Source organism: Camelina sativa, chromosome 10, assembly GCF_030686135.1.
Source record: "Camelina sativa cultivar CO46 ecotype springtype chromosome 10, ASM3068613v1".
Taxonomy (NCBI): Eukaryota; Viridiplantae; Streptophyta; class Magnoliopsida; order Brassicales; family Brassicaceae; genus Camelina; species Camelina sativa.
The window spans coordinates 20,486,063-20,503,240 of NC_141889.1; the positions used below are offsets into that span (position 1 = coordinate 20,486,063).

Genomic DNA, 17,178 nt, shown 5'->3' on the forward strand with positions numbered 1-17,178 from the left:
AAATACCTTGGTCTACGAGAAGCAGTGACACAGAAAAAAGCAGAAATGTTCCAGTTTTTAACTGATAGAGTCAAAGCAAGAACACAAGGATGGAACAAAAGATTTCTATCAACAGGTGGAAAAGAGGTTTTTTCTCAAGTCTGTTGCTATAGCATTACCAGTCTATTCTGTGAATATTTTCAAGCTTCCAAAAGAGACATGTGAAGAAATTAACTCTGTCCTATCAAAATTCTGGTGGGGAGACAGCGATACTAAAAAGAACATGCATTGGTTTTCATGGAATCGAATGGCAAGATCCAAATCAGAAGGAGGTATGGGATTCAGAGACATTGAGCATTTCAACCTGGCTTTGCTAGGTAAGCAAGTTTGGAGAATAATTCAACATCCAACCTGCTTAATGGCTCGAATGCTTAAAGCAAGATATTTCGGTGATACATCAATACTGAATGCAACCAAAAAACGAAAAGAATCATTCGTTTGGAAATCCCTTATTCAAGGTCGAGATCTTCTCAAACAAGGTATGCGATTCATTGTCGGAGATGGTTCAATGATCAATACTTGGATTGACCCATGGCTTCCTTTACATCCACTTCGACCTCCTCAAGTAGTTAGTCAACAAACAGAATTTACTCTGGTTAAAGATTGGATTCACGCAGATACTGGCCAATGGAATGAAGAACTTATCCGTGAATTGGTTGTTGAAGAAGATGCAAATCTATTTCTCTCGCTTAAACTCTGCAATCAGAATCATCAAGACATTTTAGGATGTCATTATACGAAGAATGGGATATACACTGTTAAGTCTACGTATTGGTTGGCAAATCAGTTGTACTCTGATCCACACATCTGGCCACCACCAGGCAACCCGGCTCTAAAGAACAAAGTCTGGAAACAAGATACAACACCAAAGATCAAACATTTCCTTTGGAAAATACTGTCAAAGTCACTAGCAAGTAGTGAGAATCTACGACTAAGACACATTAGTACTCATTCTACCTGTCGAAGATGTTGTCAAGCAGAGGAATCCACACAACACATTTTGTTTGAATGTCCATATGCGCAAATGGTCTGGAGAGCTTCAGGTTTACCTCTGAATATAATTCTTATGCAAACAAATTCTCTAGAGGATAAGATGGAGGCTATTCTATCTGGTTCTATTGCACAAAGTGATCATCTTCTACATCAACTGGCAATTCGAATCCTTTGGAGATTATGGACGAGTCGAAACTATCTAGTCTTTCAGCAAAGGAGTTATTCATGGTTTTCAACACTGGTTAAAGCAAGGCAGGATGTTGAGGAATGGATACAAGCACAAGAGTATATTCAAAGTTGAGCTGTGAGATAGTTACTCCAGGTCCTATAAATAGGACTGCAAGAACTACCACGATGTGGCAGCAATCTCCGATTGGATGGATAAAATGCAATGATGATGGCTCTTACAATACGGTTACAAGTCAATCAAAGGCAGGATGGATTTTGAGAAATGAGAGAGGAGCATTCATTGATGCAGGACAAGCTACTGGAATTATGACTACATCTCCTTTAGATAGTGAACTACAAGCTCTCCTCATCGCAATGCAACACAGTTGGTGTAAAGGTTTCTAGAAAGTAATTTTTGAAGGAGATTGCAAAAGCATTTCAGAGATTCTTAATGGCAAAACTCTTAACTTCGGGTGCTACAACTCGATAAAGGAAATCAACTATTGGAAAACCAGATTTGAAGAAGTTGATTTCACTTGGACACCAAGAAAAAACAACCGACCAGCTGATTTATTAGCAAAAAAAACTTTACCAGATAATATTTCTTATGATGTCTATTCCTGTATTCCTACTTTTCTTCTGCATGATCTAAGTTGTAATAACTACTAAGTTTCCGTAATAAAGAAGCCGTTAAAAAAAAAACTTATTAACAGAATCATATAAAAACAAAATGTTATTTTTTTATGTTAGTATTGTTACAATAATTTAAATAACAAGCTTTCAATATTTATTATAATTGATTATAGAAAGAAGTATATCACCCCAGAACTCATTAAAAGAAACTTAATTCCCAATAAATATAGATTTATATATATTTATAAATAAATATAAAAATGACAACAAATTAGGGGATATCATGATGTGTGATTGTTTATATATATCTAAGTATGTAAACTAATTAATCTCAACATTTAGTGTCATTATTCATTAAAAATGGAAATATTGATAACCGAATAGGATTATACATTTTTTATTTGACAACAAAAAGATCAACTCATATGAGCCAATTGGGAGGAAAAGAATCTACAAAAAAAGCATGAGACGGATATGAACGCGCTTGGCGTGCCAGTGAATCCACACTTACATTTTCATTTCTTGAAATTAGAGACAAAGAAAAAGAAGAAAACTCTTCCTTATCTATCTTGATACCGTCGAGGTAGGTTTTGAAGGCCGGCCAGTCCTGAGGAGAAGACACCATCTTCACCAAGTCTGAACAATCTGTATAAAAAACCATATTTCGATAGTCATGTCCAATCATGCACCGCATCGCCTAAACAAAGGCTTCGACTTCAGCATGTAGTGGGGAAAGACTTCGTCGAAAATTGGCGGCTCCCCTCGTCGTCACTGCATCAAAAGAGGACGAACACATCCACCCTGCACTTGCAAAAACATCACCTGCATTCCACGAACCATCGACAAAACACCAATACCCTGAAAAAAGAACAGGATGGTGACTTGCGCGCCCCGACCCTGAAGCTCCAAAGGCACTGGGAATTGGGAATGATTCCTCATCCACATCCTCTGCCTGTGCCTATAACCATGTATATGCCTCCCCTATCGCTACCCTTACGACATCTTCCGGGTTTTCCATTTGATTCTCGAAGACTTTAGCATTCCTCGCCTTGCATATATACCACATAATCCAAGGGAAAACCGCTATCTGAGAACCCAGATTCGAAGAACCCAAAAAATGATCCACATTGGCATACAGAGAATCTGTGGGGAAGGAGACCGATCCGATAGGCACCTGAGCTAGAGCCCAAGCCTGCCGTGCCGGTGGACACCAAAAAATAGCATGATTTATTGTTTCCCGCATCTTACACACCCAGAATCACAAGAAATGCCTCGCCGCCGCAAATTTGTTGTGACCGAAACACACCCTGATAAAACTTGCCACATAAAATGCTGAATTTTGGTGGACAGAACACCCTCCAGACCCCTGCTAGAAGGGGAGTAATATCCGGCCCATACCGAATGACCTGAGTAGTCCGCTGTTTCGTTAAGCGCTCCGTAACATATCCTGATTTCACTGTGTATTTCCCGGTCTTCGTAGAATGCCAACCTAGAGAGTTTTCAGAATGAGAGCTACCCAGCGGTAAAGCCACTATCAATGTAACATCCTCAGGAATATACGTTCTAATTGTATATTCATCTATGTGCTATTAAAAATAAATGAGACAATAACCCTTATCATTTTAAATAAATTTAGTACCCAAAAAAAAATCACAATATATTTAAAATGAGTGACCATTAGATTATGCAAAATTGTTATAGTTACTCGATAAACCATAAATATAAATTTGATTTTTAAAAACACACAAAAGTATATATTGCCATAAATTGTAACATTTTTATAAATATTTTCTTTACCACATTCACATATTTCACGGGTGAAATGTTGATTTTGGAATTTCATTAACTTTTTCATAATGGTTTTTTTGGTAATAATCAGTCATTTATAGAAAATATTAACAAATCTACTAGCTCAAAAATTTTAAATAGCCTAATCAAAAAAATTAAATCAATAAATGAGATTATCTTCAGAAAATTTAGTTTAGAATCTGATTGTTACTAACATATAATAAAATTAAATAATAAAACTACCGAATAATTTAATATATATTGTTATGGTTACATAAGAAACATGCAAAATTGTTACGATTACAAAATAAAACATAAGAAGATATGAATTTGATTTTTAAACCACACAAAAAACATGTTGCAAGAATTAGTAACATTTTATCAATATTTTTTCTACCGTAAAACCTCTTACACATTCAAAGATTTCACGGAAGAAACATATTTTTAAATGAAAAATTGCAGCTTTGAATAAATAAATAAAAAAACTTTAGTTACAGATTATGTTTGACACAAACAGATATTGGTTTTAGGATAATAATTTTACTTATAATAATTTTCTTTAAATCGATTTATCCCACACATAGTGCGGGTTGTTACCTAGTTGTTAAAGTTTAATCCTACTATCATGTGGCATATTACAAAAATGCCATTACATTTTAATTAACTTAATAGCTATCAAAAGAAAAACTTATATTGGTTTATAAAATAATAAAACAATACTTTCGAAATTATTTAATAAAATTATTGAACAGACTCTATTTATTTGTTCAGAAATCTTAGGAAACAATAACAAAGTATTTAAAAAAATTATAAAACTTAATTTTATTGATAAAACTAAGATTAAATATTTATATATCTAAATCGTCTAATAATGACAGATATATTTTAAATTTAAGATACAATATTGCTTATATTTTTAAAATATCTCTATATACTTATTTAAGCAATTTTGTTAGAACTTTAACCAGCTTTGATGTGGCATATTACGAAATATGCTATTGTATTTTAATTAATCTAATAACTAACAAAAGAAAAGTTTATATTTGTTTACAAAATAAGAAAATAATATTTTCGAAATTATTTAACAGTGTGACAACCCGTCCCGCGGAACCCTCTAGCCCACCGCTAGCCTCCCCAAACAGACCCCAATCTGGCCCTGCAGGGCATCGATCCTAACCCCTCACCGTGGACAGGAACTATTCATCCAAATCCACCAGTAGGTTATTGGTGCGCCGAGCGTTCCTCAAACCCTGGTCCCCACCCTTTAACAACCTTCCCACAAGACAAGCTGTCACCAATTGATCGATGTCCTGCAGGGCCAGCTTGGGGTCCGTTGGGGCGGCTAGCGATGGGCTAGTGGAATCCGCAGGACGGGTTGTCACAAACAGATTCTATTTATTGTTTCAGAAATCGTAGAAAACAATAACAAACTATCTAATTGTAATTTTCACATATAAAGCTAATATATACTAACATGTTATAACAATAACTGCAATGGTGTTAATATTAACACCAATCATTATTGTAAAGTTGGTATATTAAGATATATAAACATGAACACATCGATTTGTAATACCAGATCACAGGTCAATACATGTTTTGATGATTTTGTTTTAGACTTTACCGAAATTATAATTAACAAATTTGATATTGCACACAAACCAAAATAGTAGTACTGACTACGGGTCAAAATCAGAGTATGAAGTTAAGTAAATTAAATATATAATTTTATAAAATGTACGGAATAAATAATGTTTCTACTATTATTTTGTAACAAACAATCCAATTTTACGTAAATACTTTCCACGCTATCTAGTTAGTTTGTAAACATATATAGGTTTTCTTAGATTGAAACTCATCTATTTGTTTTAACAATTTTAAATTTCAACGATTTTCTAATGATTAGTTGTAAATAACATTGTTTTGTATGTAATATGAAATATTTGAGAACGTAATTTTCATAAAATTATATCAGATTCTCAGTTTTCTTTTTTTAACAAACTTCTAAATGTGAAAGTTTTTCTAAATTTATATAAACGCAAATGACTGCGTTTGTAATGTAGTGAACAACTGGAAATATAATTTGGACAACATCTAAACACTTTGTGTTTTAAATAGCCGTGGGCGTTCGGTTTTCTCGGTTTAATCGGGTTGGTTTATACGGTTTTCCAAAATTTCGGTTTTTAAAAAATTCTGTCGAATTAAACCAAAATTTTATTCGGTCGGTTCATTCGGTAATCGGTTTATTCGGTTCGGTTATCTGCTTTAAAATCTATTCCAAAATAAATCGATTCGTATTTTATTTCGGTTAATTCGGCTAACCGAATATGAATAACAATCATTCCTCTATGAAAATCATAAGATCCAATGGCTTTCGATAGCAAGCAAACTCCAGCTTCAAACACAAAAACTATGAAATCATAGCTTTAATACGCTTAGGGGATTAGATGGAAAAGTTAGGATACAAGCGACATCAGAACTGAAAAAAGGTGAAACTTTAACTGCAAAGAATTGAAAATTGGAAAAATGAAAGAGAGTTGTTCTCTAGCTTTTGATTTCAGATTTGTGAGAGGCAAAAAGAAATAGAGAAACGGCTAAGAGAGAGGCAAGAGTGTAAGAATAATAAACTAGATTTAGGGTTTTGTATTTTATTAAATAGATATTAAATAGCTCGGCTGTAATAATATTGGGCCTGACCATACAATATATTCATATAACATATTCTTCATTAGATAAGCCCAAAAAAACCTAGATTTATTTAAACGCAACTAACCTATACGTTTTGTTTATTTTTTTTTCTTTATTCCATCATCGTCTTTCTTCAATCATCCGGCGGATCTGCAACTCGATCTCGTTTCAACAGCTTAACTACGGCGGATCTTCGACGATAGGTGATGGTTGGAGGAGAACCAAATAACTGTTCGGTTGTGGCTTGCTGAACCGAACCGAACTGATAACCGAAATCCCCAAAAGTTTATGCCGATCGATTTACTCTTTCTCTTAAGTTCGGCGCCGATAACCAAAAAACTCGGTTTTCTCGGTTCGGTTTACTCGGTTCTCGCCGAACGCCCAGAGCTGGTTTTAAATGAGGCCGATCTAAACACTAACATGACGAAAACGGCACGCATGTAGACTCTTAATACACGAGACAACAGTTATTGTGCTCCGTGCTTCAACCCGCCACGCAGTTCTCTTTATTTAATTAAAAAAAAGCATGGCGTTTTGACGCATCTATCTTCTTCCCCCTTCCTCTCCCAGCTTCTCTCTCAGACCACTGAGGAACATTCCAAAGATCCTTTCTCAGATAAATTTGTTGCAGCAAAATCTAAAACAAAACGAAACCCTAATGAAGATTCATTCGGATCCTTGAAATTTTTGGGGTTTTCTCTTACCTCCACTTCTGAAATTTCGAAAAAAGCTTTGTGATTCTTCTGCAGATTCGTTTAGAATTGAGTGATGTCATCGAATACTTCACGAAGCTGTTCCACTCGATCTAGACCAAACTCCCGAGTTTCTTCACAGGTCCTTGTCGATGCAAAGCTAAACAGAAGTTTCGAAGAATCTGAGCGTTTGTTTGACTACTCAGCTTCAGTTAACTTGAACATGCCGAGTTCTTCATGTGAGATACCTTCTTCAACTGTCTCAACTTACTTACAGAAGATTCAAAGAGGGATGTTGATTCAGCCTTTTGGTTGTTTGATCGTTGTTGATGAGAAAACCCTCAAATTTATTGCCTTTAGTGAAAACACTCAAGAGATGTTGGGTTTAACTCCACATACAGTTCCAAGTATGGAGCAGGTGAAATCATTGTTTCAGTCTCCAGGTTGTTCTGCTTTGCAGAAAGCTGTTGACTTTGGTGAGATTAGTATTCTGAATCCCATCACGCTTCATTGTAAGGCTTCAAGTAAGCCCTTTTATGCGATTTTGCATCGGATTGAAGAGGGTCTTGTTATAGATTTGGAGCCAGTTAGTCCGGATGAGGTGCCTGTTACTACTGCAGGGGCTTTGAGATCGTATAAGCTTGCAGCTAAATCGATTTCAAGGTTGCAGGCATTGCCTAGTGGGAATATGTCGTTGTTATGTGATGCTCTTGTCAAGGAAGTTAGTGAATTAACAGGTTATGATAGGGTGATGGTGTATAAGTTTCATGAAGATGGGCATGGGGAAGTGGTCGCTGAATGCTGCAGGGAAGACATGGAACCTTATCTTGGGTTGCATTACTCTGCCACTGATATACCCCAAGCTTCGAGATTTCTCTTTATGAGAAACAAGGTTAGGATGATTTGTGATTGTTCTGCTGTTTCGGTTAAAGTGGTTCAAGACAAGTGTCTCTCACAGCCAATAAGTCTTTCTGGATCTACTTTGAGAGCTCCTCATGGCTGTCATGCACAATATATGAGTAATATGGGTTCAGTGGCGTCTCTTGCCATGTCTGTAACAATCAATGGTAGCGATAGTGATGAGATGAACATAGATCTACAGACTGGCAGACACTTATGGGGCTTGGTGGTTTGTCATCACGCAAGTCCTAGATTCGTGCCGTTTCCGTTAAGGTATGCTTGTGAATTCTTGACTCAAGTATTTGGCGTGCAGATCAACAAAGAAGCGGAATCAGCTGTTCTGTTGAAAGAGAAGCGTATTTTGCAAACTCAGAGTGTGCTATGTGACATGCTTTTTCGCAATGCACCCATAGGTATAGTCACTCAATCACCAAATATAATGGATCTTGTTAAATGTGATGGAGCAGCCCTTTATTACAAAGAGAAACTCTGGTCTCTGGGGGTTACTCCGACAGAGACACAAATTAGAGATCTAATCGATTGGGTTCTCAAAAGTCATGGAGGAAACACTGGCTTTACCACTGAAAGTCTAATGGAGTCTGGCTATCCGGATGCTTCTGTTCTTGGGGAGTCAATCTGTGGAATGGCTGCCGTATATATTACTGAAAAAGATTTCCTTTTCTGGTTCCGGTCTAGCACTGCAAAACAGATCAAGTGGGGTGGTGCAAGACATGATCCCAATGACAGAGATGGTAAGAGGATGCATCCTAGATCCTCATTCAAGGCTTTTATGGAAATAGTAAGGTGGAAAAGTATGCCATGGGATGACATGGAATTGGATGCAATTAATTCTCTGCAGCTAATAATAAAAGGCTCGTTGCAAGAGGAGCATTCAAAGACTGCTATGGATGTCCCGCCTGTGGATAATAGGGTTCAGAAGGTAGATGAATTGTGTGTTATCGTGAATGAAATGGTGCGCTTGATTGATACAGCCGCTGTTCCTATATTTGCGGTTGATGCCTCTGGTGTTATAAATGGTTGGAATTCAAAAGCGGCGGAGGTAACTGGACTGGCAGTTGAACAAGCAATAGGCAAACCTATATCAGAACTTGTTGAGAACGATAATGCAGAAACCGTTAAGAACATGTTAGCATTGGCACTTGAAGGTAATGCTAACATGTTCCTCTCCAGTATGGAAGCAAAATTCCTTTATCTGGATTCTGGCTTCCTTTTATATTTTGTTTTCATCGTTTTTGACTGTTTTCGCAGATTTTCATCTGTGCCTTGTGTTCATAATACATAATAGGTAGTGAAGAACGTGGTGCTGAAATCAGGATCAGAGCATTTGGTCCTAAAAGGAAAAGCAGTCCAGTTGATTTAGTTGTCAACACTTGCTGTAGCAGAGATACGGCAAATAATGTTCTTGGTGTATGCTTCATTGGACAAGATGTTACAGGCCAGAAAACACTTATTGAAAACTACAGCCGTGTGCAAGGAGATTATGTCAGAATCATGTGGAGCCCTTCAACACTCATTCCGCCAATTTTTATGACCAATGAGAATGGATTATGCTCAGAGTGGAACGATGCAATGCAGAAGCTCTCCGGGATAAAGAGAGAAGAAGTTGTCAATAAAATGCTTCTTGGGGAGGTTTTCACCTCAAATGATTATGGTTGCCGCCTTAAAGACCATGACACGTTAACTAAACTGAGAATAGCTTTGAATGCTGTGGGTTCTGGCCAGGAGAACATAGAGAAGCTTTTCTTTGGCTTCTACCATCGTGATGGTAACTTCATCGAGGCATTGCTTTCAGCAAACAAAAGGACTGATATTGTGGGAAAGGTTACTGGGATTTTGTGCTTTTTGCAAGTACCTAGTCCAGAACTCCAATATGCTCTACAGGTTCAGCAAATATCAGAGGAGGCGATCACCTGCACGCTTAATAAATTGGCATATCTCCGCCATGAAATGAAGGACCCCGAAAAGGCAATATCCTTCCTTCAAGATTTGCTACATTCATCTGGATTAAGTGAAGAGCAAAAACAGCTCTTGAGGGCAAGTGTTTTATGCAGGGAGCAGTTAGCCAAAGTCGTAAGCGACTCAGACATAGAGGGGATCGAACAAGGGTACCAAAAACCTGATTCTTCTGTAGTTCTCATTAGCTTAGTTGCTAACTCTAGAATCTTCTGTTCTAATCCTGTTACTTTTTATTTATGGCTTTTAAATCAGCTATGTGGAACTGGATTGCAGCGAATTCAGCCTGCAAGAATCCCTAGAAGCAGTTGTAAAACAAGTGACGGAGCTCAGCATAGAACGTAAAGTGCAGATCATCTGCGACTATCCTCAAGAAGTTTCATCAATGAGACTGTATGGAGACAACCTAAGGCTTCAGCAAATCCTCTCAGAGACACTGTTAAGCAGCATACGATTCACGCCTGCATGGAAGGGATTATGCGTGTCATTCAAGGTAATGGCGCGGATAGAAGCTATAGGGAAAAGAATGAAAAGAGTGGAGCTAGAGTTCAGGATAATACACCCGGCACCGGGACTGCCTGAGGATCTGGTAAGAGAGATGTTTCAGCCGTTGAGGAAGGGAACATCAAGGGAAGGTTTAGGACTACACATCACCCAGAAGCTGGTGAAACTCATGGAGAGAGGAACGTTGAGGTACCTGCGAGAGTCTGAAATGTCAGCCTTTGTGATCCTCACACAATTTCCCTTGATTTGAAGCACAACACCACCTGTCTTCAATATTTCCATTATTGTTGAGAATAAAAGTGGTGCTTTTGATAATATATGCTTTAGTTACTGTAACTGTGTAACATAATTTGGATAACAGTATATACATTATTATATCATACTGTATGTTGTTTATCCTGATTGGCTTATTTGAGTCATACTACAAATAGTGAAAAAGTAAAGAATAAAATTAGTGGTGATAAACAGAACCAAACCAAACCGAACCAATTGAACTCAAACCAAACCCAATTTTACACTGTTCGGTTATGTTTCTTTTCAACTCAAACAGTTCGGTTCTATTTAAAACCAAACTGACCAATAACTTAATGTGCTTATTAAATATATTAATTAATAAAGTTGTAAATATATGATCTTAATTAGTACCACTTGTGTTTGGTTTCTATTTTTCTTTATTTTCAAATTTCTAATAAAATTAACTAAATATAAATATAAATTTAATTATCTTTAATATTTATTTTAATATGGTTAAGTTTTTCTTCCTTTTCTAATTTATTTGATTAACTCTCTAACAACTTGTTGATTATCAAACCACAATAATTTTATTTTGTTACATTAATTGATTTTTAAACCAAACCCAAACCAAACATAAACCGATGCAAACACAAACCAAACCAACTGTAACTTTGGTTGAGTTTAGTTAGAGTTTTACCAAAACCATATAAACCGAACCGAACCGAACCAAATCCAAACTTAAACCGAAATGACCATCTCTAAAATAAAATTAAAAAAACTGGTTCAGTTGAATAGTGCTTTGGGCCTAATTGATTTTAATTGAGCTCGACTGACTCCAATTTTCTCACCGAACAAATAAGAAAAAGGACGCCGCTCTCTCGAGTTTTACTTTTATGGTATTGCACCCAGTGGCGGATCCAGAAATGTTTTGAACTAGGTGCAAAAATTTATTTAATAATTAAAAAATATATATTTACAAAAACTTAATACTCTACGTTCACTCATAGACTGAAATCTCTTTATCACTATTTCATTAATGACATAATCAAGCAACTTTTTTCAATATAATATACAAGACAGTCACTTAGAAATGAGTTTTTTTTTCTCTAATCCTCTGTTTCACCGTTGAGAAAGGAATTCAATACAGTACAATTAATGTAGTTTAGAAAATTATGGAAAAAAAAATATTTGTATAAGGGATTTAATTAGATTTATAAGAAAATTGCCTATTATTATCCTCAGATCAAAAGAAAAAGGAAGAAACTTAAGTAGATTTATAATTTGGTATATCTATTGGGCTTTAAACATTGAGGTGCAACTTTACATTCAATGTGGTGCATAATATACATATATTTTTTTTTTAAATCCATATGATGCACTTGCACCCCATGTATATGGTGGATTCGTATACAACCCGCCGCCTACTATTCTCTCTGTCATAAAGCTCCCTTAACCTCTCCATCGATTCCGGTTTCGCTTCTCTGAGGTTTGTTTTGAATCTCAAAGTAACTTACGTAAAGATTGAGGATAAGTCAAACTGTTCCCAAGTTCTGTTCTATTCGTTAAAGATTTGGTCCATTTGGAATCCAAAATTTCTGCGCCATTATTATTTCTCGATGATGGATATGTTTCCAAAACTTAGGAAAAAAATATTGCGATTTTTGATAACTGATGGGGCTTATTTTTGTTTGTATTTGTAAATATGGGTGTCTCATGTCAGAGAAACATGCTATTAAATGGCTGCAGAGACTGCGGAGGCCTTAAAAGGGGATGAACGTGATGCGTTCACAGTGGTTATGGGAAGCAAGACCCCAGTTCTTGAAGGAGAAGACACATTGGATGCGAATGATAAAGATATAACGATCAATTCTTTCTCCGTCTTAGCTCGAGGGAAAGAACTTGTCAAGAACGCCTCCCTCATGATATCACTCGGGAAAAGGTATGGATTGGTCGGGACTAATGGAGTGGGAAAGTCCACAATGCTAAAGCTTTTAGCATGGAGGAAGGTTCCAGTTCCCAAGAACATAGACACTTTTCTTGTTGAGCAAGAAGAGGTGGTCGGTGATGAAACTAGTGCTCTGGATGCAGTTGTTTCTGCTAATGAAGAGTTGGTTAAACTAAGGAAAGAAGCAGCAGATCTGGAAGCTCTGAAAAGTTCGTCTAATTGTGATGATGATGATACTGGTCGAGTGAAGCTTACTGAATTGTATGACAAGCTACAAGAGTTGGGATCAGATATATGATGCTGAAGCGCATGCTTCCAAAATTCTCGCGGGGTTAGGTTTCACAGAAGGTAAGATAGCGATTCCAACTAAGTTACTCAGTGGTGGTTTGAGGATGCGGATAGCATAGGCTAGAGCTCTCTTTGTGCAACCTACTCTACTGTTGTTAGATGAACCAACCAATTATCTCGACCTGAGAGCTGTTTTGTGGTTAGAGGAGCGTTTGTGTCGCTGGAAGAACGTACACCTTAATTGTTATTTCACATGATGTTGATTTCCTCAACATTATCTGTACGGACATAATACATTTGCACAACCAGAATCTCAACCTCTATCTATAGGACATAAATATATGTAAATATAAGTTTAGGGATCTAAGTGTAAATATCTCAACCCTAGTCTCCTCCTCTGTTGTATAAATATGTAGCAACTCATTAACTTGGATATATAAGAAACATTCAGCTTCTATATGGTATCAGAGCAGCACACGACATCTCCCACCTTACGTTTCCTCCTCATACTCCAGAACACAACGGGATTTCAGAATGGAAGCATCGTCACATCGTCGAAACTGGCCTCACCCTCATGTCCACTGCCTCGGTACCAAAAGAACATTGGCCATATGCTCTTGCTACTGTTGCCTACTTAATTAATAGGCTACCAACACCTGTACTTGCTCTCCAGTCACCGTTTCAGAAGCTGTTTGGTACCCCTCCTAATTATACTAAACTTCGCGTGTTTGGCTGCTTGTGTTTCCCCTAGTTGCGCCCTTATACACAACATAAGCTTGATGATAGGTCTCGAGGCTGTGTTTTTCTTGGGTACTCGGCAACTCAAAGTGCTTACTACTGCCTTCACATTCTGACTGGTCGTATGTATACATCTCGACATGTCCAGTTTGTCGAGCACGTGTTCCCGTTTCATGAATTGCCTTCGCTTCCACAAGACTCCGCTGCCACTACCACCGAACCTTCGCTCTTGTTGTCCTCGTCGGTGGTTTCTCCTGTTGCTGTCCACTTTCCACCACCGACAACTGCTCCCACATCTAATCCTGGTCCGGCGGCCCCAGCTCCCGGCGGTTTTGATAATCCGCTGTCTCTTAACCGTGATAGACGCTTTACATATCAACGACGGAATCCCCGTGTCCAACATGGTCCACTACCATCGACTTTAGCCCCACAACACGACCAACCACACCACGATCAGGTTCAAGACCGATCTTCATCGTCGTCCTCTGGTGCAACTCCATTGTCCTCCTCCACGGTGTCACGACCTTCATCTATAGGACCCTTGTACTCTGATCCTCACCTGTCGACGTCTTCATCATCCCATGTATTACCCTCTAACTCTACCTCTTCTTCTTCCTCCACTTCTAACACGGAGCCCACTGCTCCCCATGAAAATGAATCGCAACCCACGATTCAGCCTCACCCTCTTCCTAACGAGCCCACTGATCCACGACAAAATGAGTTGCAACCCCCAACTTAGCCGCAACCTCTTCTCCATCCCCCACCACGCCAAGCTATCCCAATACAACCACAGAGCCAAAATAACATTGTTGAGCCACCACAAAATAACCACAAAATGAAAACTCGAGCCAAAAACAACATTACCAAACCTAACCGTAAATACGGCCTTCATGTTACCTCTCAGACCATTTCCAAAGAACCGAAAACAATAATCCAAGCTTTAAAAGACCCAAACTGGCGACGTGCAAGTTCAAAGGAGTATAATGCTTTAATAGGAACTCATACTTGGGATTTGGTTCCACCTAATGCACAGCAGAATGTTGTTGGTTGTAAGTGGGTCTTCACAACCAAATATCTTGCTAATGGTGATCTTGACCGATACAAGGCTCGCTTAGTTGCAAAGGGATATCACCAACAGTACGGCAAGGATTATGCAGAGACCTTCAGCCCTGTTATTAAGTCGACAACAATCCGCGTAGTACTTGATGTTGTTGTGAAGCTTGCTTGGCCGATCAAACAGTTGGATGTCAATAATGCTTTTCGTCAAGGTGAATTAACTGAGGAGGAAGTTTACATGTCACAACCGCCTGGCTTTGTTGACCCCGACCATCCGCATCATGTCTGTCGCTTACGGAAACCGATCTATGGTCTCAAGCAAACTCCGCGTGCATGGTATATGTCTCTAAAACAACATCTCCTTGATACTGATTTCACTAATTCACTTTCGGACACTTCATTGTTCCTTCGCGCTTCGGGTTCCACGCTCACCTATGTACTTGTTTATGTCGACGATATCATCGTCACTGGCAATCATTCCGCTGTTGTTGAGAAAGTTCTTCAATCTTTTGCTGAACGTTTCTCCATCAAGGATCCTACTGACATTCATTACTTTCTCAGCATCGAGGTCTCACGATCATTTGGTGGACTCCATCTCATGCAACATAAGTATATTATAGACCTTCTTTTCAAAAACAACATGCCTGAAGCAAAACCCGTTGCAACACCACTTCCTACTTCTCCAAAGTTAACCATTCATGGTGGTACCCCTCTTGAGGATGCCTCTCAGTACAGGTCTGTTGTTGGAAGTTTACAATATCTCTCCTTCACGCGACCTGAATTTCCTATGCGGTAAACTGCATGTCTTAGTTCATGCACTGTCCGACACAAGACCATTGGATTGCAGCAAAACGAGTCCTGCGCTATCTCGCTAGCACTCCCACACATGGTATATACATGAATGCTTCCTCTCCCGTTACTCTTCATGCCTTCTCCGATGCAGATTGGACTGGTGACATGGATGACTATGTTTCTACGAATGGTTATGTTGTCTACAATGGTCAGAATCCGGTCTCATGGTCTTCAAAGAAACAAAGGGGTGTTGCACGTTCCTCCACAGAAGCTGAATATCGTGCTGTTGCCAACATGGCGGCTGAGGTACGGTGGTTATGTTCTCTTCTCTCTGATCTCCACATTGTCTTACCCACCACACCGGTCATATATTGTGACAACATTGGAGCGACCTACCTTTGCGCAAATCCTGTTTTCCACTCAAGGATGAAACACATTGCTCTCGATTATCACTTTGTTCGGAATCAGATACAGTCCAAAATGTTACGAGTCTCTCATGTGTCGACTCACGATCAGCTGGCCGACACACTCACCAAACCACTCCCACGAGCAAAGTTCACTGACGCATGTTTCAAGCTGGGTGTAGCAAAGCTCCCTCCATCTTGAGGGGGCGTATATGACATAAATATATGTAAATATAAGTTTAGGGATCTAAGTGTAAATATCTCAACCCTAGTCTCCTCCTCTGTTGTATAAATATGTAGCAACTCATTCACTTGGATATATAAGAAACATTCAGCTTCTATACTATCGTGGTAATTTTGATGCTTTCGAAACTAGATACATTCAGCAACGTAGTGAGATGTACAAAAAGTTTGAGATATACGAGAAACAGGTCAAAGCAGCAAAGAGGTCTGGAAACCGTGCGCAGCATGACAAGGTAAAGGAAAGGGCCAAGTTTGATGCAGGGAAAGAAGCATCATCCAAGCTTAAGGAAAAGGATGAAATGCTATATGATTTTTGAGAACCAATCAACCTCCCTCGTTCTCTTCTGCAATTGAGAAGTTAGCTTCTGCTATCCCAACAGGAAAGATTGAAGGCTCTCAAATGTTGATTTAGCCATAGATATGGGGAAACGAGTAGCGATCTTTGGGCCTAATAGAGCTGGCAAGTCCACTCTTTTGAATCTTCTTGTGGGGAAGGGAGAAGCAGGAGGTTCAGATCCAACTGAGGGTGAAGTGATTAGAAGCCAGAAGGTGAGGGTCGGCAGTTTACTCTCAACACTTTGTTGACCAGTTAACAATGGAGGAGACACCGGCTCAGTATCTTCTTCGTATGTATCCTGACCAAGAAGGATGTAGCAAACAAGAGGTGGTGCGTGCGAAACTAGGCAAGTTTGGTTTACCAAGTACTAACCATTTAACTCCATTTGCGAGATTGACTGGAGGACAAAAGGCTAGGGTTGTGTTAGCCTCTATCTCAATGAAGAAGCCACACAATTTGGTTCTTGACGAGCCAACAAATCACCTGGACATGGAGACTATAGATGTGTTGGCAGATGCACTAGTTGGGTTCAAAGGAGGAGTTGTGTTAGTGAGTCATGACTCGAGACTCATATTTCGTGTCTATGAGGACGAAAGAAGAGTGAAATTTGGCTTGTAAATGACGGAACAGTGACTTTCTTCCAAGGCACGTTTGAAGAGTACAAAGACGAACTCATTGGAGAAATCAAAGCAGAGGTTGATGACTTATTCTCTTCAAAACAGAAGAAGAGGTTGATGAGTTCCCTGTGAAAATAATAACAAT

The 17,178-nt window shown here is 38.5% G+C and overlaps 1 protein-coding gene and 1 pseudogene across 2 annotated transcripts; both read left to right on the forward strand.

The window, feature by feature from the left end:
* The first annotated feature begins 6,790 nt into the window (after nucleotides 1-6,790).
* On the forward strand, nucleotides 6,791-10,777 carry LOC104719286 (phytochrome C). 2 transcript variants are annotated; one of them, XM_087469561.1, is made up of 3 exons: nucleotides 6,791-9,067; nucleotides 9,208-10,027; nucleotides 10,131-10,777. In XM_087469561.1, exons 1-3 carry the CDS (start codon nucleotides 7,078-7,080, stop codon nucleotides 10,627-10,629), a joined length of 3,309 nt encoding a protein of 1,102 aa, XP_087325687.1. In that variant the 5' UTR covers nucleotides 6,791-7,077; the 3' UTR covers nucleotides 10,630-10,777. The 2 variants fall into 2 exon arrangements, 1 of the variants encoding a protein (XP_087325687.1); XR_015568718.1 differs by having other exon boundaries at nucleotides 6,849-9,067; nucleotides 9,171-10,027.
* A 1,572-nt stretch (nucleotides 10,778-12,349) lies between these two features.
* On the forward strand, nucleotides 12,350-17,165 carry LOC104720483 (ABC transporter F family member 4 pseudogene; annotated as a pseudogene).
* Nucleotides 17,166-17,178: the final 13 nt, after the last annotated feature.